We start from the raw sequence: 26,285 nt of genomic DNA on the forward strand, positions 1-26,285 counted from the left end.
GAACCAATGCTGAACTGTAGGTTCAGTTACAGATTCATGGCCGAATGCCTGGTTGATGTTCCATGTAGTTTGGGTAGCTTTTCGGCCAAGTTTGAAGTCGTAGAGGAGAATTAGACAAAAGTCCTTCTTGTCCATTGCCTTAGGGGTTGCGCCACTTACTCTAATTAGAGTTGAAACAGCAGATAATTAAGGCACCTTGTGAAGACGAACACACGAACGTTGGATTAAACCAATCAACCAACGATAAATTACTCAATATTTAGCTCTAAATGTCGTCGTATGGATTCCGACATTTATCTTTGGACAACCTAATAGAATCCGGCACGCACATAATGTCTTAACAATGATACAATGAAATGTTACATAATAATTGGGAAGAGAGAAACAATTTATTCTATTCATTTCTCGAATTGTAAGTTACAATAACTAAAACCGAGAAGAAGTTTTCTTTCTACCATAGTTAACTCTGTTTCTTGTATCAGTTCTCTTATAAGGCCACTTAATATATCATTTTCTATTTTCTGTTATAAAATAAAAAAAAAAATTAGAATTGTTGACATAGCTAAAAATAATATTTTGCTTTAAGCTAATCAGTAATAGGCCGGACCATCTTTTATATGTCTTGTGTCAATTGTTTTTGTCTAACATCTGTTTCAGCATTATCTCACACATCATCAGAGCCCTAGGGACGTGGAAACATCCTGAAATACGAAAATATGTTACTATTTACGTGATATAAAAAATAGTATTCAAAATGATAAAACAGCACATGAAACATATTCGTACGGATGTCGTTTTTGATTGAACATTTTAACAGATAATTGAATGAATGCACAATTAAGTAGTAAGTTATACTAACAGAGTCTACGAAAAGTTGAAAATATACTGTTTTTCCAAGTACATGATGACACATATCTACTTTTGAAAAAAAAAAACTGTTAACAAAGTATATTTGAAATGTAGTGACATTTGGAAGACGTGTAAAAATGCAATATTTAGAGGGTGTTGAAATATACTTACCTTTGTAAGGTCCCGCCTTAAAATCCTGATTTAAATGGTTTTCCCGTGTCAGGTATCCGTACCATTCTCCCATTTCAGGATCAGAAAACTGAATATAATACAGTATATGTTTTAATATAAACTACAGCATTTAAATCGTAGCTTACTCGTAAAAGTACAAATAGAACAAACCACACTTGTTTTATATTCGAAATTCTTTTTCATAAACAAACCTTAAAATTGTATTTTTATCTTTATATCAAAATGAGCTATTTTTAAGTTGTTCAACAGAAATATTTCTGAAATGAAAAATAAGATAATTCAACAATAAAACTGCGTACACCTTTTCCTCAATTTCTCATCTTTAAAAGTAAAGACATATTCATTCAAACATTCTAAGAAAAAAATATATATTCAAAACTCTTTGTTTGTGCTTTCATAGTAGTATTGGAAGTATGTTGGGCCTCCCTTTGAAACAGCGATAAGTCTTCGTATTTATAACACGGATACAAATATATAAGCAAAGACACGCACACAGAGCCAATAAGTGGCCAAGCTGTATTTTTGTAAACTTACAATGCAAGACAACGAGTTTCGATGCAGGTAGTGGGCAGAGTGAAAATAACCTTTTGTTTAGATTTGTACTTTATTACAAATATGTTTGTAGAACAAAAAGTTTTATTTTGTATGTTTCATTGCCCAGTCCTGTTATTAATGGTAGTTAATTGGACAAACATTTGTGTTAAAAACAGTGGGGTAAAATGTTATTTAGGGTTAATTTTTATTTTCTCAGTTGAAATTTAGATATTTTAGCTACATTCATAGCTTGTATTAAATATTTTAAAATGTATATTTTTTAAACAACTAACAGCTTAGTTATATACTTGATGGACTAATTTGTTCTCATATTGTTAAGTTGATATTGCGTATTAAAAAGTTTCATTGCAAACATGATTAAGATATTAAAACATTAAATATTTTAGCAAATAGTAAAATATTATGAAACTATATTTCGTCGAAACTTGGTTTGTTTTGAATTTTGCACAAAGCTACACGAGGGCTATCTGAGCTAGCTATTTAATTTAGCAGTGTTAAGACTCGAGGGAAGGCAGCTAGTTATCACCACCCACCGCCAACTCTTGGGCTACTTTTTTACCAACGAATAGTGGGATTAACTGTCACATTATAACTCCCTACGGTTTAAAGGGGAAACATGATTGATGTGACGGGGATTTGAACCTGCAACCCTCGGATTACGATTCGAGTGCCTTAACCACCTCGTTTGTCGAGACTACTCACCAGTCATGCAAGTCAAGTATCCGGCAACGTTGGAGGATGTGAAGTTTAGACAAAAATAATGTTTAGTACAGCTTTTTATTATTATTTTATAGATATTTTTAAAATAAAGATATCTTATTTCCATTAAAACAAAGTAAGTCTCAAAAGTGTTTTACAATAGAACTTCAAGTGAGACAAAGTTAAACAACAAAACAGACTGCACAACAAAGTTTTTGCTTTTTTAACAATGTTGGGTGTTCCTTATAGATTTTTGGCTGCTGATCACAAAAATCACGTCCAAATTTGCTCATCACGTACCGTTTCACCGAAATCTTCAGTTTCACCAGGACATTGCTACAATGAAAAAACGATATCAGGGCAACTGGAATCCGTCAATGTTTGCTGACTACTGTTGGACACTGCAACGTGATGCACCGGACATTGAATACAAACGAAAATCAGGAGCAAAACACTTTTAATTATGTTGAACTTAATAGCGTATTAGAAACATAAACGCAATTAAATACGTTATTGCCGGTAAACAGTTAACTGCCTATTTCTCAGAGTTCCTACGTGATGAAGCAAAACCAAAACTATATTTGTGCATACCCACCAGGTACCTGTCACAATCAGCAAACATTTTTCAGGAAGCAAAACTTTTCAAAAAATTGTTGTGCAGTGATATCAGACAAAATATTTTTGGCTGTATCAATTATATAAGTTGCATATGGATTTCTAAAGGCATTCGTATGTATATATTACTACTTAATAAGTAACACTGAACACGAAATTCATATTATAATCGTTTATTATCAGTCGCTATTAACTTATGCAGTTATTCCAATCATGTTTATATAATAATTTGTTTTACACTTTGACTAGAAATGAGATCTGATATGGCCAACTAGTTAAGGCGCTCGATTTTCACACGTTATCGCACGTGATCACTCTTTAAACAGTGCCTCTACTGTTACAGTCAATCCAACTATACTTTTGTAAAGAGTAACCTAAGGACTGGCGGTGAATGGAGTTGAGTAGCAAGCAGCCTTATCTTATAGTCTATCACTTCAAAAGTATGAAGGATAATGCAGGTAGCACTCTTGTAGCTTTGCACATAGCTCAACAAAAACAATAACTAAAACCTTTTTCAATTATGCTGTATTCTTTACGAAATTCACTACAAATAAACGTAACGAAAGCATGACTATGAACTTGACGATGACCGAAGAAGGTCGAAACGTTGTTCACTCCTCTACTGGTGCTTTCTCTACCCATACCAGTCGTTATAATTTTCTCTACAAGTGGGTTTTCTCGTCATCACGAAAGCATGACTTAATAAGTTATTTTATTCCATGGAAATTTAAAAGCGATAATGACATACATTTTGGTACAAATTAACCTGTCTTTGGTAAGTACACAATCCAGAAAAAAAGCGTAATAAAAAACTAGTAATTAAAAATGAGGACCTCCTCTTTCAAGTCCTTAATTCTAGAAGTAAAATTTGAATTACGTTCTCAAATAGAACCAGTCATTTCTTTAAAACTTAGTGACTTAACATAATGCCCAAAGGAGGTTACGTGAAAAAACATAATCAGGAATTAGAGAAGAAGGAAAAGAAAACAAAATCCTTCATAGCATAACTTGTTATATGGATTCATTACTTATACCATCTACCAATATATATACACACACACACTGAGTTTGTTCTTGAATATTACGAATTTTGATACCTAAACTGAAATAATAAAGATTCTAATTTTATTCCTTTCAAACTTACTGAAATCTATCCACCTAAGTTTATGTTAATCCACAAAAAGGTTAGGAAAATTACATATCTTCATAATATATTATATAATGGAACTTTGTGCTCAAATGAAAAACAGAAATAACTAGAAATACAACTTGATAACTCATATGTATATCAGTTGTATCTATAAAATTTTACAGACAGGCAATGGATAGGTTTATTTAGTTATTATTATTTTGAGAAGTAATTAATACCTCCTTCAATGTATAAGAGAACAGTTTATCAAAGAAAGTTGCAAAATACTGTTTTCCTGTTGACTGAAAAGCCATTAAGAAAGCTATTATAGCTTCAGTGTGTGGCCACCATAACTTCAGACTCCACTCTAACTGAACTGGAGAGAAACCGTCGACATCAAGAAAGTAGAACAGTCCACCATTTTTTTCATCCCACCCTCGGTTGTAAGATCCTTTGATGAAGTGTTTAATGGCTGTTTTCTTGAGTTCATTGTCTCCCATTTTTAATGCTTCATTTAAGAGGAACCATCCTGCTTCAATAGCGTGCCCTAAGATAGTACATAATGCTTATTTTCATTTTAATATATGACGTTAAAAATAATATGAAGTATATATTCTAGGAAGTCAATGACCCAGTGATAAAAATCTCCAGTTTTCATGCCCTTCTACAAATGTTCCTTGTCTAGCTTAACAAATAATATATCTGTGGGTATATTTACACACAAACCTGTTACGAAATATGATGCTCAATAAGTAAACAAAAAAAGTTTTCGTATTTATGAAGTTCTCAATATGATCAATTTTTGTACAACACCGAAATATCAGAGTGTGTTTAAAACTCAGAAAAATCGTTTAAAAATTTTTAATAACCGACACAATTCAAAATTTTAAACTGATATTTTTGGTTGCCTAAAATATGTGGTACTCATTAGAAATTATCGCAAATAAACCGTATGTCTGAGTTATTCATAAATGGTTACAATTTTCATGTTATCGTTGGGTACCAAGGTTTGTTTTTTTCTCACATCATTGACACATTTTTGTATTTAATTTTACAAACGAAATTGGCCTGGCATGGCTAAGCGCGTAAAGCGTGCGACTCGTAATCCGAGGGTAGCGAGTTCGCGCCCGCGTCGCGCCAAACATGCTCGCCCTCCCAGCCGTGGGAGCGTTATAATGTGACGGTCAATCCCACTATTCGTTGGTACAAGAGTAGCCCAAGAGTTGGCGGTGGGTGGTGATGACTAGCTGCCTTCCCTCTAGTCTTACATTGCTAAATTAGGGACGGCTAGCACAGATAGCCCTCGAGTAGCTTTGTGCGAAATTCCAAAACAAACAAACAAACGAAATTTAGTATAAAATCAGTGGGGTAGATTGAGTAAAACGCTTCTTGGGAAAAATTAGAATAATGACAAATATATCTCACACAAAATTAATATACTATCATAATTGTATGAAAATAAGACATAACTTTTATTAAAGATCACACTTTTGTCTAAAATTTTATTTTCACCAAGATATGGAACTCAGTGGCTATTTAGAGAAAGCATGGTGTGTTTTGTTTTCTGCATCTTACTAACAGGTTTTTCTTTTTACATGTACACCATTAGATGTATTTACAGTTTCCTCTACGTGTATGCCATTAGATATTTTGTACTCGAAGTTTCGTATGTTTACCTGTAACACTACTTACAACGAGAGAAACTTGGCACAGGCTGATATTTATTGAGGAATAACGTATATACAGAACTAATTTTCAGAATAACGTTTATTTATTTATAACGTTTATTAATAAACGTTAATAAGTAACGTGCGATTTATTCAGAGTATATAATAAGCAGATCATTTCTCAAAACAATTTTTCGTTTTGAAGAATTTGCTAAACTACAAATGCTAGAAGATTTGGAAAATGTAATTTTCATATATAAGAATCAAGAAATATAACGGCGAATAAATAATAGGAACATAAAGAAGAAATGTTAACGGAATGAGAGTCATAAGAATACCTAAGAAATCTGTATAAAAAACAACATGTTTTTTTGTTGAAAGTAAGTCTCCTGGTTCATATAAAAAAACTGTCAAACCTACAATTGAAGGAACTGATCCAGTTGCTGTCTGACTTAACTGTGCCTAAACTTAATTGTGCCTAAACCTAGAACACCACTGAACATATCTGTACTATAAGTTTTTCACGCTCAAACTCCGTGGAATTAGCTATTACTATTTATCTTAGTCGAATAATGTAGTTAAAATTTGGATGTAAAAATATTTAGTATCAAAAAAGTTATGTATGAGCATATTTCATTTAACATATTAATTGATAACCTACTGGTTGTATTAAGAATGTAATGGATATTGATGATAATATAATTGAGTATCCCGACATTTCGCAGCCGCAATTTCGTACCCGACTCTTGGCAGCCACAATTTGACAGCTAAGCTCGTCAGCAGCGGACAATTTCGCACCCAGAAAAATTGGCAGCAGATGATTACCCAGCCGAGTATTTACATCAACTACGATACTAATAACATTATCTAATGATGAAAACTATGATATTAATAATGCTATTAATATCATAGTTTTCATTGCTCTATAATATTATTAATATCATAGTTTTCATCACTCAATAATGCTATTAATATCATGATTTTCATCGCTCGATAATATTATTAATATCATAGTTTTCATTGCTCGATAATATTATTAATATCATAGTTTTCATCACTCGATAATGCTATTAATATCATGATTTTCAACGCTCGATAATGTTATTAATATCATAATTTTCATCACTTCATAATATTATTAACATCATAGTCTTCATGCTGCATAATTTATAATCAATCCATTGTTTCTATGATTTGTTGTTAACACACTGTTTAAAACAATTCGGTTTACGAGAATGTCGATGAAGGTTTGTATTTTTGTTTGTGATTGAATGAGCTGTGATGACTACACCGCTAATGTCGAACCTCAGTATATAAGGTCAGCCGTTTTGTTTGTTTATTTAGCACAAAGCTACTGAATGGGCTATTTATGGTGTGACCACTGCCATTATTAGTAGTATGAGCACGAAGATTTACCGGTGAACCACTTAGGACAGGTTAAATGATACCTTGAGATCATGTTATGTTTGGAGGATAATTATCAGCACGTGAGCTGAGTTTCTCTGTTTCTTTCTCATCAACTCGGGTATTCTGATAAACTCAATATTACTCTGTAACATGTATCTTGTCGCGTAAACATTTGTGAAAATACATAATGATATAAATTAAATTAAAATATATTGTTAAAAGTTGAAAATTTTGAACATGTAAAAATGAAGAAAATGTACAACTAAGTTTTATTGTGGCTGCGAAATGTCGTATAACCGTGTAATTGAGGGACGGTAATAAACTCAAAGCTTTTCAAAATATTTTTGGTATCTCCGATGTGACCAAGTATTTTAATATATTGTATTAAAATGTTATTTGTACTTTGAATTTCAGTCACCAAATTAATTCTTTATTCTAATTGTAGACTTAGTATTTTAGTACTGTAGGCCTGGATTTTAAATAAATTTATTGATAACTGGATTTAAGTCGAATTCCAAACAACTAGTTTGTTTGTTTGTTTTTAATTTCGCGCAAAGTTACTCGAGGGCTATCTGCGCTAGCCGTCCCTAATTTAGCAGTGTAAGACTAGAGGGAAGGCAGCTAGTCATCACCACCAACCGTCCACTCTTGGGCTACTCTTTTACCAACGAATAGTGGGATTGACCGTAACTTATAACGCCCTCACGGCTGAAAAAGCGAGCATGTTTGGTGTGACGGGGATGCGAACCCGCGATCCTTGGATTACGAGTCGCACGCCTTAACCCATCTGGCGATGCCGGGCCCAAACAACTAGCAAACATGGCGTTTCATAACAATTACATGCTATTCAAGCTACTTTAAATAGGTTTTTATCAAAGAATAAAATCAAAAGAAAGATAAATTTCAAATGTGAAGTTGTTGTTATTGTTATACTTTAAAACCAATACAAATTTGTGAAAACTGAATGCTATTCAATAACTGGATAAAACTTGAGGTATAGAATATAAAGCAAGGGACATCTATACCATCACACTTAATATTATATTGAAAAGAAATAAAATGTCACATATTATTATGCATAGAAATTTGTCACTGTGGCTGCTCGAATATCTTTAAAGAAATAACTGAGAACAATTAGGATGAAAACTACATACATTTAAGTTTTGAGACAAAATTGCTTAGTTTCCGACTTTGACTCTTTTACGTTTAATATTACTTTATAATAGAAAATATGTATTGTTACACAATATAGGTCATCTCAGGCTTGACAAATTGTTTACAGATGTAATTCAACTATACAGGCCTGTCTGTTTTGTTATCATCTTGTAAAACATTAAACATAAAAAAATAACATTAAATGAATAAATTTACTAACACCTGTTTATCTCGGTGAATCAGTATTATTTTATAATAATTTTATAATCGAAAGTAACTTGCCTGGACAGAACATTCGTCCATCAAACCCAGGAAGTTCTTTACCTTCTGAGGACACTTTTTCCAGAATTACAGTTCCGTTTCGCTATAAAAATTGGATGAGCTTTTAGTTATTTTTGCTCCTAAAATAAAACGGTAATATTTTTAATTGTAACGTTTACGCCTTCAAATTTGTTAAATGTTTAGCACAATAAAAACTGTATATACCAATCACACAATTCACTGTTTTCTTCATTTCTTTAATACATTATTTCAATAACGTATTAGTTCCCCAATACTAAAAACTGTAATTTGGATTATAAAGAGTAGAGTAAATAAAATAATGGAAGAATATGTAAGTGATTTTCCCTTTGAATACATCATAATAAATGTTTTATTTGACCTAGCGTATCGTGTTCTATTCCTGTATTTATATTCAGAGTGAATTTTAAGGAGTTAGTTTGTGCTCACACAGTTAGAAAACAATAGTATAGCCCTCACGACACTCTAGAAACGTATAGGATATCCTGTTTATGGTTTATGAATTAACTGTGTTTGTGGATGCTTAAATTAGTAGAAACAAGGATAAGTTGGAAACTACCGTTTATCAAACACTTTCTTCTATAATAATTCCGCCACTTCAATAATCTTGTCACATTAAATAAAAAAACACACAAAAAACTACCGTATTTTATTCTGATGTGGATGGTATACCAAAATTATGTTTTAAACAGGATGATATTAACAATGAGTTATTATTAATTAAGCACATAGCAGTATAAAGAGGTTTTAATCCTGATGTTGTTGACTTTTGTTACAAAATTAAAACACAGTGATAAAAATATGAAGTTACAACTATTTGCTGAAAAAGTAAAGAGTATTTGGTACTATTATTTGTACTTGGCTTATCTTGTCAAATAATGAAAAAAATTGAAAAAGAAACGAATATTTTTCCGATATACAAATCGATAAACAAAGTTAGCTAAATTGTTAATATGGTTAAAGATAAAATTAATTTTATAGAAAATTTGTTTGGTTTGAATTTGGTGCAAAGCTACACGAGGGCTATCTGCGCTAGCCGTTCCTAATTTAGCAGTGTAAGACAGCTAATCATCACCACCACTCTTGGATTACTCTTTTACCAACGAATAGTGAGATTGACGGCACATTATAACGTCCTCACGGGTGAAAGGGCGAGAATGTTTGGTACAACGGGTGATTCGACCTTCGACCCTTAGATTACGATTCGAGTGCCTTAATCACCTAACCATGCCAGACCTAATGGAAAAATTTGGTATATATATATATATATCACGTGAACATAAAATAGCTTACATAGGACAAATTAGAAGCAATTTAAAATTCATAATTAATTAACATAAAAGAAATGGTAAAAACAATAACATTACTATTTCATTTGTAGCAGAACCAATTAGAGAACCTAAACACACAACTCAATGGAAAAAAAAACTGTTATTTTAATACAATCTGGATATTTAATTAGTATAAATGTAAATGAATTTGAAAAAAGTGCATTTAAATTTTTAAATAAGAATGTTGAACCTGATGGAAATATTCGCAGTAGATGGCATGAAATTCCTTAATATGTAAGTTGGTGATCTGGAAATTGTATAAATATATGGTATTTGTTTGTCAAACATTGCACTCTTGAGGATAAAGCATTAATATAAGTCAAAACATGTTGGGTGTATGAGACTTTTTTCCAGTCTCATTGGGTTTTTATTTATATTTTGTTGCAATTTTGAGACATAAAAATCGTTTTTTTAAATGTAAATTTTTAACATTAGCATTAAAAGGGTTATTGAATTGTAAAATGTATACATATGTATTATAATAAATTTTGGGCATGGCTGTGACGGCAGGAAACTTATTTTTTGTGTAAAAAATCTGTTGTTTGCTTTTAACCATTTTACTTTCTCTTCTGTCGAATATCGCAAGATCTGACCATGAATGACTGTTCCCCGCTGGTACAGCAGTTAGTCTATGGACTTACAATGCTAAAATCAGGAATTCGATTTCCCTCGGTAGACTCAGCAGATAGCCCGAAGTAGCTTTTTTATAAGAAAACACACACACACATGAACTAACTGACCTGCACATGCTGCAGAATTTGTTTGATGCACCACTCACGGATTTGAGCATACTTGTCTTCAAGCTTTTCCATGACGGTTTCTATTTCGTCTACCAGGGAGAGAAGCATCATTGGAACGTTCATCACATTAACAGAAGAGGATCCGCTAAGCTTAGGAAGACCAGGGAATGCATTTTCTGTCTTAACCCAATCGATTATTTGGTCTATCATTGCAAGTCCTTCTACCTATAAGGAAAAAAAAATCCTTTGAAACAGATATCATAACTTTTAATTGTATTCTTGAAATTACGTCATTAAATGTTTTTAAAAAAGAAAAACTTGAAGCAAAGGCTTATTATGTGCAGATTAATGAATTATTGTAAAAATAACTTATAATTTCTTAGTGATAGTTACTTTGTTTATTTTGAATTTCGCGCAAAGTTACACGAAGACTATCTGTCCAACCGTCCCTAATTTAACAGAGAAAAACTACAGGCAGCGACTAGCCATCACCACCCACCACAAACTTTTCGGCTTCTCTTTTACCAATGAATAGTGGGATTGACCGTAACATATAATGCCCCCACAGCTGAAAGGGCAAACATGTCTGGTGGGATGGGGATTCGAACTTTAGCCTCTCAGATTGCGAACAAGTGTCCTAACTACATAGCCAATGCTGCCGTTAAAGGTTATAATAAGAGGACCGCAAACTCGCAAGTGGTAGTATTTTAGCGAGAAGTCTGTACATAATTATACACATGTAACTCCTTCTTAAAGTTCCAATTCCTTTAATAAAGCATGTATAAACTATCCTAATTGTGGAGATTTAATTTTTTACATGTTCTATCAATTGCTGCTTTTAGCAATGTATTTATTGTTAATTTTATTCCCACAATTTTGTGTTAAATCTAAACAACTGTTGCTTTAGGTTGACCTGAAGATGACCTAGGAAGGTAGAAACATTGTTCTGTACTTTATTTTAATTAAAGTTTTAATATTCATACCAGCCCTCCTTGGAATACATGTTCATTTCAAGTGGGTGTCTCGTCATCATGAACCTCCATGTTAATGATTTCCAGATTTCTTAAAAGTCACCGAGTGCAAGATTTATTAAACAGCAGTTTCCAATGGTTTCACGTTTCATCATTTAAAACAATTTACAAGCGTTTCAGTTTGTACTAAGAAATCAAATAAACACAGCCATAAAACTATGCTCACCAGATAAAATTAACGACGAATTAGACAAAATAAAACAATACTCCATCAACATCAACAAGTTTCCTCCACAAACCATAGAAAACATTATTCGCACACAGCTAGATAAAAAGCAGAATCAACTAACAAAAGTAAATATGTCCCACGATTTAAAAAAAATCACGAAGCCATAAACTGCTGCATACCATATATTCCCGACATCAGCAGAAAAATAACCAACATCTGGCAAAAACTAGTAACAAAATATGATATTCCAGTTAATACCAAATTTATTCAAAACTAGACACAAAACTAAGGTCTATACTATGTAAAAACTACGCTGACAAACACAACATCAGCATTAATTATAAAATACAATGTGATAACTGTCACGACTTCTATATTGGAGAAACAAGTAGAAAAATGGAAACCAGGTTCAAAGAACACAAAAAGTCACCTTCACACATTTTCGAACACTGCAATTCAAATAAACACAACATAACCACAGAAAACACCCAAATACTAAATAAAGAAATAAACATAAACAAAGGCAAAATTAAGGAAGCCTTACTTATACAACAACTCAAGCCCAAAATAAACAAATACAAAGGAACACCTTTATACCTATATTAATAGATATATCCAACATCTAAGCACGCCTTCTACATTCCTACACTCAATTACACAACTGCCTTCAAACATGTGGTCAGCTACCGGTCAGTAACCCTTTCTTTCTTTGTGAACCTGTCGATGACCGGAAAAGGTCGAAACGTTGTTCACTCCTCTAGTGTTTTTTCTACCCATACCAGGCGTGTTTACATATATAATAGCAGTGACCACTAATTTGTGGGATACTCTAATCGAATTGTGAGAATTGTATCACTATTATCATTTAACCATATGTAAAATATAATTTTGTTTTATAACGAGATGCAAACTTTACAATTTAGCATGATAACCATGCTGGGTCAGCTAGGTACAGACGTACTGAAGATTGATTATTCAGTTTATGTTACAAAACAAACTTCTTATGCATAATGTTATAATACTGAGTGTAAATTTAAAACGGCAATTTGGATGTTAATACTTTGAATTTGGACTTTTTCAGTGCATACTAAAATATAGTAACGATATGAAATGCACAAGATTTACTGCAGTACTTATTCGATATTCAGCCTCAAAATAGGCCGTTATTAACTTCCATAAAATCCGAAGCTTAAAACTATTCATGCATTTATCTATTCACAGGCGATTTTGGTGGGATATGAGAAAAACTGTAAATTAATTTTGAGGGAATTTTTTTTTAAAAATACGAAAGAATAAATTTTCCAAATGAACCGAGATCTGAGAGTGATTTATTTTACAGAAGAGCAGCAATTTAAATTAATATGTTATTCATCAAGAAACCACATCAGTACCTCGCAATAATACCAAAATATTAGTTTGGAGCAGAAACATATTTCTTAGTATTTTTTCAAAGTGATAACTTTTTCGAAAATGTAAGTAAAATATCTTTAACAGTGGGTTTAAACACATTGCATGAGAACTATTCTCTAGATCCTGCTTTACCCTTAAAATTACTTTGACTATCATCAGTTATGATCAGTCTGATTACCTTAATTATATACCATTACTCAATATCGCAATTTCCATTGTAACATCTGTTTCCGCATTGGGCAGAGTGATCAATCTTAGACCATATATATATTGGCTGACAAGCTATCTACAAACCCTCTAATATATATGGACGTCAGCTACGAAAACTGCGATTAATCATACTAAAGGCATAACAGTTCGCTTTAGTTACACTTTGGAAGTTCAGAAGTACGTGTTGAAATGGAATTGCTGTGATATGAATTTGTTGGATCACTTTATTACGAAACCAGCCGTTGAGTCAAAGCTCAGATGGGGTCTGAAGCTTTTGAATTTTAATTGTTTTCTAACTTATAGTTTATTGTTATTGATATCAAGAGAAATATCCAGTTTTACTGCAATGTTTTTTTATTTTTATTGGTAAGTTCGCATTCGTAATTGTAGTTTTCATTTTATGGAAAAGACAGATTGGGTTGGGGTATAGTTTTGGAGGTCGTTATTGTTTCACTTACACTGCTCTGCAATTTTTTTCTAATTAATGGAGAACATTGAAGACTTTCTTTCTAAATATTGTGCCCTTTTATTCTACATCATTTAAAAATGTCGCTTTATTAATACTTGTTTTCATGTAGACTTTTTATGTTCCTTCAGTCATCAGTTTGTTGTTTAATGAGCTGAAATTTGTTGTGGACTAAATATATGCTTAATGTGTCACGTGTGACGCTACTGCTAGCATCTATTGTGCTAAGTCACCTCATATTGCAAAATTGTTTAAAGTGATTGTGATTAACCTGCTATAGGTTTCAGTAAAGACTAATATTTAACATGTAACCAAATATTATTAGTAAATTTGTTACCAAGTATTTCTCGTCTTTTGTTGCTCTTCCAAGCTCTAACAAACCCAAAGCATAAAAGCATTCTGTGAATATTGTTCTTTGGATCTTTACTGGTCGACCGTTTCTTGTAACTGAGAAATAACACTTTTTTGAATTCTTATCTTTCAAGTTTGCCATCATGAATTCAGCTCCTCGAATGGCAGCGTTTAGGATTTTAGAATTCCTGTAGCGGTCCAACTCATTGTACAGTCGGCTATACATCCAAACCTGAATGAAAAAAAAAAAAGAACTGGATTGAAAAGTTTGTTAGCCAGACTGTTGAGAAACCATGTAGTCAGTTAAATAGCTATGATTAGTTACTTATTTCTATAAGTATTAAAGCGGAACATCTGTTTTGCCTTTTTTTTTTTTTTGTCGTGGCAGTAAATATGGTTTGTTAGTAACACTCAGGAGAAGAGAATTATGTAATGAGGCATTTAATAAAATCAATTTCAATTCAAATAAAAATTACAGCCTATTTCTTTTCTTCTTATCTAGTTCCTTTCAGTCAAATTAAGTTTGCTGGAAACTCAAACACGTAATGAGATTTATGTAGCTATATTATTTGAAGCATTTATAATTGATCCGTTATGCAGTTTGGGGTCCTAAACAAGAGCTATGCAACAGCTGTTGAAAGAACTTAAGCTGTATGGGCTTAAGTTGGCTAAATAATATTTAGTTTTTCTTCTATCTGTAGATAAGGATTAAATATCAATAAAATTTAAAACCTTAATTACTAAAATATTTTCATGAAAAGAATAAATTCTCTGTAACTACAGCGTAAAATCACAACTAAGACAATGTCTATGGATGAAACACATACATTTATTAGTTTTAAATATTTTTTTTTACAGATTTATGTTTAGATGTGTAGCTCAATAACACGAACTAAGCTATAGTCTTTAGGCCTAAATCACTTTTCAAATTGAAAAAACTATAGAACTGTATTTATAATTATGTTAATAACGTTCAAAGTTTTTTCGATAATTTTACAATACAAAATATTTAGGTACCATATTAGTTTTGTGTCCTACTAAAGTGTATCTCATACTCTTGAGCCGACAATTAACATCGTTAATGTTAATGTTGCTTTCTGAAATACTTTGCTTTTTAAAATTATATAGATATATATAACAGTGAACAATTTCAAAAACTCACTTGTCTTCCTTGTAACCATCCAAACTTTAGGGTATCGTAAAGTTGGCCATTTTTTCCGATACAAGAGAAGAAGCCCCTATAAATTAAAGCAGTTATTCATGTCTACATAATTTTGAAGTTAAATAGTAATTGTTACAAACAATGTTAAGAGCAACGAACTTTAAATAATGTCCGACTTGTCTTACGAACGTGTATAACCAAAGTTCAATGTAGCGGTGGTTTTCAAACGACAAACAAACATCTCACGGCATCTTAATTGACATTCGTCATCGAGATGAAATCCACGTTCCACAAAATAGATTTTCAGATAACCATTTGTTTAACCTAGTTCAAATTAAATATCTTACAAATGACAGAGATTCCAGCGGATGTTATTTGTTAGAGAGTAAAAACATATTTATTAAAAGATACATTTAATGTGCAAGTTTTTAACAAATGATTAGATAAGCTTTTATACCATCGACATCTCTTTAAGGCTTTGGAACAGTATTTATTTTTTGTATTATTATTTGACATTCTGTACGTGAAAAAAGATGATACGCTTTCCTCTTTGTTATTGATCTTCGATATCTCTAGTAATAGGTTTTAGTTTATTTGAATAAGAAGACAAAGCAAGATGTTTTAATACATAATAAATCCTTACTATTGAATTTTTAAATTAAAGAAATAAATAGCTTTGAGAAAAAATACATAACATATTTGCAATATAAATATTCTTCTTTAAATATGTTCCCACAGTAAACAATAGGGATCACGTTTTTGGCCTTATTTAATGCCTTTGGATGGCTCAGTGGTAAGCCTAAAGGCTTGTAACACTAAAAATCGAGTTTTAGTACCCACGGTGAGCAGAGTACAAATAGCCCATGATGTAGTTTTACGCTTAATAATAACACTGCACAACAAAGTTTTTGCTTCATGAACACTGTTGGGTGTTCCTTATAGATTTGTGCTCCTGATCGCGAAAGTCACATCCAAATTTGCCCATCACGTACCGTTTCATCGAATTCTTCAGTTTTACCAGGACATTGCTACAATGGAAAAACGATATCAGGGCAACTGGAATCCGTCAATGTTTGCTGACTACTGTTGGACACTGCAACGTGGTGCACCGGACATTGAATACAAACGAAAATCAGGAGCAAAACACTTTTAATTATGTTGAATTTAATAGTGTATTAGAAACACAAACGCAATTAAATACGTTATTGTTGGTAAACAGTTAACTGTCTATTTCGCAGAGTTCTTACGTGATGAAGCAAAACCAAAACTATATTTGTGCATACCCACCAGGTACCTGTCACAATTAACAAACACTTTTCAGGAAGCAAAACATTTTTAAAAAAAATTGTTGTGCAATGTAATTAAACTAATAAAAATCTTATATAATCAAACTGTATTATTGTTGAATAATATCCTGGCCTCAAATGTGAAAGTTCTGTAAGTCACTTGAGGTACTAAATTATTGCACTTTTCTTGCTCAGGAATTTTTCAAGCTTTGAATTATTGACAAAAGGAATGAAAACCCAGTATAAGCACTCACGGTAACGAATCATTTTTATGACTTTTTCAAACGAATAATGGAATTGATTGTCACTTTTACAATGTACGAACAATTATGTAACGTTTTCAGCAACAATATGTCGAATACTTTTAATTGTTTGGTTCGCAGCTCGCAAGCTAGCACTCGGCCCATGTTTCTCAAAATTGCATACGTATATGAAAGTGAACCCTGGATTGTGCGGGTTATTGTAAGTAAGAGAAGTGCTATTGAAATAACAATAACAAAGATTACTTTTTTTTTCACTTACTCCTTGAGACAAAAGAACAAAACAAAAACAGTGCAAAGCTAAAGACTTTGCTAAAAGTCATACATCTGAGAAAGAAAACAAAATCGAGAATGCAAAATAAAACAACAAATTTTTTCATTTGAAAATTATTGTATTAAAAACACCTTTACTTTGATTATTTTAAATTATATAAATTTCTCTCAATGTTCAGGTAATGAGGAAGCAATTTTATTGTTTTACATACTTTTATAATTTTTTCTTACGTTTAACTTTAAATTGTAGATATGTGGTTAGATATACAGGTTAAAATAAAGAAGTTTTTAGAATAAATATTTATGAAAATGAAAACCATTTACAAATGGTTTTTAGAGATAACTAATAGAAGCATTTCTTTTCGACCATAATGTAATATTACCATTAATAATGTTTCGAAATTAGAGACGACTAGCGAGCGCAGACAGCCCTCGTGTTCCTTTGCTGGAAATTCAAAATAAACAAACAATCCAAATGAAGAAGCTTATAACGCTATTAACTTGGTTTCGATACCTATGGTGGGCAAAGCACAGATAGCCTTATGCTGAGCTTCAAACAGACAAACAAACTATACTTATGAAATAGTATATTATCTGCATTTGTAATATAAAAACATTTTATGTTTATACTTCTGTATACCACGTCTACCATGTCTATCTTATTTATATCACTGGGGTAAATTTATAAATCAGTTCAAAAGCAATTGCATTGTGTTGAACTGGATATATGTTTAGGCAACTTAGGTCAAAAATGCTCTCAATAACTGAGAAGCAATTTTCTTTGCTTTACAACGCATTATTATAAAAGTTGTAGAATCAAGGCTATATTACCATCTCTTCACTGTCGTCTCCACAGTGGTACTTTAGCTTTGGATAATTCTGATTCTGTTCTAATAAAGCGTTATTTTTCTCTTTAACTGTTTTCAGCTTGATCAGTATCATTTTTGCTTTCAATCTTGGAAAAACTATGCGTAATAATATTAGTGTTAAAAGGGTCTGTATTTGACTACACAATAAATGACTATAACGGAAGTCGTTTATTAGCTTATATAATTTTTCAAAACCATTCTACAATGCTTTATAACGTTTATGCACAACTCATGTAAAAGGTTACATTAGCAGGAAGTTGCCTGCTGTCAAAGAACGCATTGCGAAGAGATAGAGTGAAATCGTAGTTTCAAGAAGTGGCACCAGAGGGAGATTTATTATATGAGGGGGAAGGCCCCCTCATATCTTGAGGAATAGCATATCACGAATAGACAGATACGAGCACACAGATAGTTTATGAGTGAGCCGCCAGAGGTGGATCAATATATATCGATGTGTCTAAACATACATCAATTTTATAGTAAGAAACAGTCTTAAAATTAATAATTCATCTAATTTATGTATTATATATTTCTACAATTTTTGTAGTCTCTAACACAATTATAGTTTCGCTTTATAAGTAAATCTTACATTAAATATGCAAGTTTAATCTCTAGTTCTCATTATTATGGTTAACATTATAATTTTTGATTGTATTACATATATTTTACAAAGATAGATGATGTTACGAACACAGTTAATGTGCTGATTATAATGTTTGTTTCTGTATTTAATTTGCATGACACAGTTTTGTAATTTTCTAATGTTTCATATGTAAAACACTTATTGCTAATTCATTAGTTCTCGTTTCTATAACTGATATAATATCTAACCTCTATTCACTCTGAGAAGGACGATTACTAGAATCTCTAAATAATTTAAAATAATTTTCATGTTTAGATTTATAAGTCAAACTGTATAATTGTTCTACTAATGTTGGTTTTAAAGGATCTACATAAATAGCCGTAGCTGATATGTAGGATGTGTGATTCTGAATATTTTTAACACACATAAAGTTTCATTTTTATAAATATTGAGCTAAATATGATAGTTACATTGTTCTTCCATCACTGGTTGTGCTAATGAATTATATATTAATTTAGTAAACAGTTAATATACTGATTATAGATTAGCTTCTGTAACCAACTTGCATGGCATATTTGTTTGCATTTTATATGTAAAATACTTATCCATAATTCAATTGTTTTCAATTTTTATTATTAATATTTTGTATAACCTTATCCATCTTGAAAAAAAATTCTTATTTAAATCTCTTACTAATACACAGTAGTTCAATCTTTAGCTTTAAAAGTTGATTTGTTTCTCTAGAGGTTATTCTTAAAGAATCTAAGTAAAGTTACGTGTAACCGTTACTCTTGTAGAAAATATATATTCTAATCTTACTTTAAATATTTCCCCAAATCGTTATGCATATCTTGACAAATCTCTATTAAAACTACTTACACATATATTTCCTTTCCTTTTCTGTGTGAGAGCCATTAATCTCGAACGTAAATGACAGAAGTAAACTCCAAACACTGTGAACACTTCAATCCTAATGAACATTTAGTCAGACTTATCAAAATATTTCATTAAGGTTTTGAATGCGACTGAATTTAAAGGTCAGTAAACATAGTTTTTTTTTTCACCCTACAAAGTGATATAAAACACTAAATGTGTATTCGTGATATGCTATTTCTCAAAATATGAGGGGACTTTTTCAACATGTGCATTTCAATTACTGTACGATTCTTGTATACTTTCTAGTCAATTAGATCCTATATAATAATATTACACTGTTCTCCTTAAGTTACTGTGTCATAAAAGTTATATTTAGTTTATACTAAACAAAAACGTATGACGAATTTTTTTAGTTGTCGGAATGCCCAAGCATAAGAGATAACAGTAGATAATAAAATTGATGCATTCACTTATTATCCCAACTCAAGAAAATTGCTTTCTGGTGCCACTTCGTAAAATTATAATGTCATCTCCTCCACTAACAACACACTCTTTAACAACAATAATTGTCATCAAATGTCATGGTAGCATGAAAATTTCCTTCTGTCAAGTGACCCTTTAACTACTATTGTGATATATTGTTGCTGTAAATTTATGGAGAGGAAGAAGATAGGATTACACATCGTAGAAAAAATAAATGACTTACCCGTATAACTCATCATGAGAATATTTCAACCAAAAATTCATTACTCTATCTAACTCATCAGAAACTTTTTGCAGATGGTTTTCCATCCATACCTTATGAAATAAAAATGTATTTGTAAGTAAATACTCATGAGAAGTTTTCTTTCTCCTAGACTAGGACTTCTGTAAGTTTAAACAATTACATTCAAATGAAGTGAACTATCTTTGCATTTTTAAAATAAAATTAACTAAATATTTAAATTAATGTAGCATCTAATAAACACTTTAAAATTCAAAGATACCCTTTTTGTAATGGTTTCTATCAGCTAGCAGGTTCTTGGTTATTAAAATAAAATAATCCCATCTCCAGCTCACTTAATTAAAGAAACACAATTCATTTTTTCAACTTTATGTTCTACAAATTTAAGTTTATATAATGTAATTAACAATAAGCTATAGATGGGGTTAACTTTATAAATAAATAATATCAATCAGTTACTTGTGAACTTAGTTTATGTCTGAAACTAAATTTTTGCTGCACTCAACTAACTAACACCAACTGCACAATGAATTAACAACTTTATACTCAAGTTTAGCTGGAATTTTTGCATTATTGAAGTCGGTGTCCTTTCTAATGCCCCTCAGTGGCTCAGCGGTATGTCTGCGAACTTACAACGATATAAATCGAGTTTCGATACCCGTGGTGGGCAGAGCACAGACAGCCTATTGCGTAGCTTTGTGCTTAATTCAAAACAACAACAACAACCTTTCTCATATTTCAGAATATTCTAGCCAATGAGCTATATGATAATCACGTGATGTTTAACCTCCTTTAGTGGGCATCAAAAATTAAAATATTAAAAACTTAGTCTACAACACTTATCCCCTTCCATATCTTAATAAGTCCTATTACAAATAATAATAATAGTACATCCAGTTTACACTTCTATAATTATGAATAAAGTAAGTCTTCAAAATTAACATTAATAATCATAGACATTAGGACAATGAAATGATTAATTAATTATATGATACAAGATATAATAAAATTTTGATAAAGAAAACAAAATATTCTTTCAATACTTTCTTTTTCTAAACTGTCGAATCATCAAATGCTTTTGGGAATTTTTTCTATGGCTTTTGCTGTGATCTCTTCTCCTTATCAACATTTGCTATCTTGTCACTGAGGGATTAATCTTTAGGTGGGTATTTGAGAGAATACACTTGTTACTCCACCCTTGATTGTACTTTTGAAATGGTTTCGATGCGAAACTATGGTCCTTCAGCAGATTGACATCTTACAAGCAGAATGTATAATAATACGTTAAATTCTATCCAAAATACCAATGATTTGTTGCATCATGTAATAACTGTGAGTATAAGTGAAAACTCTTGATCCCTTATTGTTTGATGTAGATCTACATAAATATCTAAGTGATTTTAAAAATATAGTTGCATTTTTCAGCCAGTCTAATGGAGGGGGCTTGTTTGGTCTTTTTTTATTGCAAAGATTTGACACATCTACACAAAAAAAGAATGATTCAAAGTTCTATTCTCTATAAGAGCCAAGTTTCATTGGTACTCCAGACCTTGAAATGAATTCATTTACAAGCTATTTGACAAGAATTTTTGTGTTTTGGTCGGGAATAACATATGCTTCTAGCTATTTGGTTAAATAGTGCATCACCACCAAGATGCATTTGCTTCAGCTGTTAATGTGTGGAAGAGAATAAAGCTTGTTAATAGTAGCTCTCTAAAAGTTTGCTCCAACACAGTACTGTTGTAGGTATTGATGTTATTTATTTCATGATTCTTTTTGCTGACAGTACACAGTTCACACGATTTGCAGGAATAGTCTACACATGACTAGCATAGAACATTACAGAAGTTTTCTTTTATTCTTTCTAATGTCTTCTTAACACTTAGGTGCTCATCTGTTAAAATGTTGTAGAGGTTACAGAGTGCCTGTTATTGTAATAACTATGAAGGTACTAACTATAGTTGTAATTTTTTTCTACTTGTGATGCAACAAGTATTCTCGTATGCTCTATCGTATCTAATTGTTCCCAGTAGATCTCTGCATTTAGACTGTACTGTGTCATTTTTTTCAGGAAGATCACTCTATACCCACATGAGAAACAGAATTGTTGACTTCATATTCGTGTATTCTGCCTGAGCATTTTCTTGTTAAGTATTTAGCATATTAACTCTTCATCATCATCATCATTACCATGTGTCGATGTCCCATTTTTTATTTTGCTTTGTTGCACTTTAAGTTACTTGTCTTTATTATGTTATGCATTCCACTTTTCACAGAGTAATATAAATTCTTCAGGATGGTGCATCAGAAATACAGGAGAAGCAGTTAATTATTTTTTCAGCTTTTTGTTCACAGTCAGCAGTTTAAGAAACTTGTTTAGTTTAGTAGTAAAATCTATCTCAGGAAATTATTTTACAAAATGATGCTAATAAGAGCAAAGTTAAAGAAATCATCTTACTGCATACGCACTTTGTGTTGTTGGCTAATTTGGAGTATATAAATTTTGGCTGGATCTTTCCATTGACTATTTGCCCAAGAAAACTCACTTATTAATTATGCAGCTCATATTTCACGATATTCATCTTAAAGATCACTTTCTTCAAATGATCAACCACTTTTCTTAGTCCATGATACTTGTAATGGATTAACTGTAATGTATTTATTTTACTGTCTATGTTTCTTTTAGTTGAATATATATTTAGAAACACATATATGTATTGTAAAAGTCTAGCCTATTCTCTAAATTTGTATGAGATTCTCGAACGTAAGTTTGTTTGTTTTTTAAATTTCGGCAAAGCTACACAAGGGCTATTTGCGTTAACCGTCCCTAATTTAGCAGTGTAAGACTAGAGGGTTTGTTTGTTTTTGAAATTCGCACAAAGCTACTCGAGCGCTATTTGTGCAAGCCGTCCCTAATTTAGCAGTGTAAGACTAGAGGGAAGGCAACTAATCATCACCACATACCGCCAACTTTTGGGCTACTCTTTTACCAACGAATAGTGGGATTGACCATTACATTATATCGCCCCCACGGCTGAAAGGGCAAGGATGTTTGGCGCGACGGGGATGCGAACTCGCGACCCTGAGATTACGAGTCGCACGCCTTAACACCCTTGGCCATGCCGGGCCTAAGACTAGAGAGAAGGCAACTAGTCATCACCACCCACCGCCAACTCTTGGGTTACTCTTTTACCAACGAATAGTGAGATTGATCGTTACATTATTACACCCCCACGGCTGAAAGGGCGAGCATGTTTGGTGTGACGGGGATTCGAACCCGCTACTCTCAGATTACGAGTCGAACGACTTAAACCACCTGGCCATGCCGGGCCGGGCCTATATAAATCCAAAATTAATTCGCTCATTGCGAACCTTTTATACAGTGTCAAGGAAGTTCGGGATAAGACAAAAGACTCAATATTGTTTGTAGGTTTGTAAAACATTTTTATATAAGTCATATATATGTAATAAATGTTAATATAAATTGTATTCTTGTTTGTATATTAAAGTATATTTGTTTTAAAAAAGAAAACTTTTTGTATCAATCTTGTAGGCAAATATCTTAAATTTGATAATATCAACATTTAATTAACTTCCAGATTCAAATTTAAATTTCCGGCTATTTGAAATCGTAGTACGTCACATACGTAACATAATAAATTGGAGGCTAGTCCTGGATAAATTATAATACATAAGTAACACAAGTATTATTGAAAATTTTACATGTCAGGGTAATCCATAGAAGAAATATTCTAGTAGTAGTTAATATGTGCCAGGTACTTTAAATAACCTAAATAGTAACACCGAAAATTGTTATAACATATTTATTGTAGTAAAGACAGGCTTTTCTACCCCTGGTTTTCTAACGTGAACGCATCAGTATCCACTCTTTAGATTCGGTGTTGAAAACTATTCTGAGCCAAGTAAAGCATCCAAGATAGAGTCAATCTTTCGCAGTGGGTACGAATCCTTTTTTTTTATTCCATTCACCTTATGGTAGTCTACAAAGACCTCTATGAGTCAACTCTTGTTCTTCAATAGAATGGTAAATGATTCCCAAAAAACTATTACTCGATTTTATTTCTCCTTGCTTTTTAATAGGTTCTATTTCTTTAATCTCAGCCTGTTTTGCAATAGGGATTCATCTAGCAGTCTGATGTATTGAGGCTGCATTTTCAGTATAAATATTTTGATATATTTTATTTGTCTGGCCTAAATGATGATGTCTGCTTAGTATTATGTGATCAAATCACGTAGCTTGTGGTATAGCTCATTTGTAAAACCTTCGCAACTCTAATTATACATCTCCTGCAAGTAAGACTGTAATCTCACTTTATGTGAAGTTTTGGCATCAGGTTCCCAATGTCTTATCTCAAAGGTATGCACATTTCACGCTCTTTGAATGAGATTTCTACTTGTGCAGCTTCATATCTTGCAATTTTACCTTTAGAATTAACTAGGACTTCATTATTTATTATGTTCTTACCTCTAATAATGGCATCCTTATCTTTAAGTTTCACAAAAGTTCTTCCAATCAATAACCTTTCAGGAGAAGCTGAAGTTTTAATTTTACAATAAACTAGTAAAGTCGCGCATAATAAATAGGTCATGGCATGAGTAGTTCACTTGAAGATGATACAAATATTTACTCAACTGTTTGTTAGTGACAGTTCAAATTGTTCCCCGCTAGTATAGCGGTAAGTCTTCCGGATTTACAATGCTAAAATCAGGGGTTCAATGCCCCTCGGTGGGCTCAGCAGATAGCCCGATATGGCTTTGCTATAAGGAAAAACACACACTGTTAATATCTTGATCGAGTGTTTTGGTTTTTTTTAATTTCGCGCAAAGCTACACAAGGGCTATCTGCGCTAGCCATACCTAACTTTACAGTGTAAGAGTAGAGGGAAGGCAACTAATCATCACTACCTACCGCCAACTATTGGGCTACTCTTTTACCAACGAATAGTGGGATTGACAATTATATTATAACGCCTCCACAATTTAAAGGGCGAGCATGTTTAATGTGACAGAAATTCGAACCCACAACCCTCGGATTACGAGTCAAGTGCCTTAATTCACCTGGCCATGAAGAAGTGAAACTAAAATGTTTTTATCATATTAATAAAACCCTTACACTATTTCATTATTTATTACGTTCTGGTTTTTACTTCAATTAATACATTGTTCTAATTATGTTACTTTTTAATTTTGGTCATTGTTGCAAATTGCTTTTCAAACATTTGAGAAATAAATTTCTAGCCATACGTATTCAACCATACGTAAATAATTTGTCTAACTGTTGTAACTTTTTAAATGTCTAATTATACTTTTAATTTGTTTCAAATAACATACAACTCTGGAACCAGTTTCATTAGTATAAATCTTAAATTACAAGATAATTTATATCTATCACTTTAATGATTTAAAAATAGATTTTTATTTACTAGTTTACCTTCAATTATTATTAAAATAGATTTAATGACCTACAGTTATCAGTTAAGTGGCTGTGTCGCTAAAAAGAACTATCTGAAATAAATAACCCAGTACATATCTGCTATTACAAAATGAATACGACCTGAAAACTTGTATATTCTTTCTTTTACGTACCCGTAACGCCATTTTTAATCCAGTTTTCGTGCTGTGTTCTGGTTGATGTAGTGTTAACGAAATGGGAAGTATTCACGTTGGCAGTTGTCATGTCAAAATGTAGTTGTAACATAATAAAGCTAAATAGTGTCAAGGTTATGACCTAATATTACATACACTATACAGTCAATACTTTAGAGCCCATATACTGCTACGAAGACGTCTGTTCAGATGAGAGACAGCATCTAAAGGCGAAAATTTTACCACTATGGCTTTGATTGTGAAATTCCCATCATTGATAATGGTTTTGCAGAATTATCTATCTTCATAAGGTCAAAGGTTTTGAATGTTTATATTATGTAAAAATAATGCATATGAAGTTAAATGTAT

The 26,285-nt window shown here is 32.0% G+C and overlaps 1 protein-coding gene across 1 annotated transcript; it reads right to left on the reverse strand.

Annotated features, from left to right (window-relative positions):
* Positions 1-370: 370 nt before the first annotated feature.
* On the reverse strand, positions 371-26,021 carry LOC143256958 (N-acylglucosamine 2-epimerase-like). Its single transcript, XM_076514883.1, has 9 exons — positions 25,917-26,021; positions 20,292-20,383; positions 15,439-15,514; positions 14,263-14,508; positions 10,640-10,864; positions 8,551-8,632; positions 4,279-4,586; positions 1,021-1,108; positions 371-701 (listed from the first exon to the last, which is right to left on the reverse strand). Exons 1-9 carry the CDS (start codon positions 25,926-25,928, stop codon positions 628-630), a joined length of 1,203 nt encoding a protein of 400 aa, XP_076370998.1. The 5' UTR covers positions 25,929-26,021; the 3' UTR covers positions 371-627.
* Positions 26,022-26,285: the final 264 nt, after the last annotated feature.

Source organism: Tachypleus tridentatus, chromosome 7, assembly GCF_004210375.1.
Source record: "Tachypleus tridentatus isolate NWPU-2018 chromosome 7, ASM421037v1, whole genome shotgun sequence".
In the NCBI taxonomy this organism is placed as follows: domain Eukaryota; kingdom Metazoa; phylum Arthropoda; class Merostomata; order Xiphosura; family Limulidae; genus Tachypleus; species Tachypleus tridentatus.

Coding starts and splice junctions, on each gene's coding strand:
- LOC143256958 (XM_076514883.1), bottom strand. Junction 15,515..20,291: donor TCTCATGATGAGTTATACGG/GTAAGTCATTTA, acceptor TTTAATTTATAG/GGGCTTCTTCTCTTGTATCG. Junction 8,633..10,639: donor AAATTCTGCAGCATGTGCAG/GTCAGTTAGTTC, acceptor CAATTTTTATAG/CGAAACGGAACTGTAATTCT.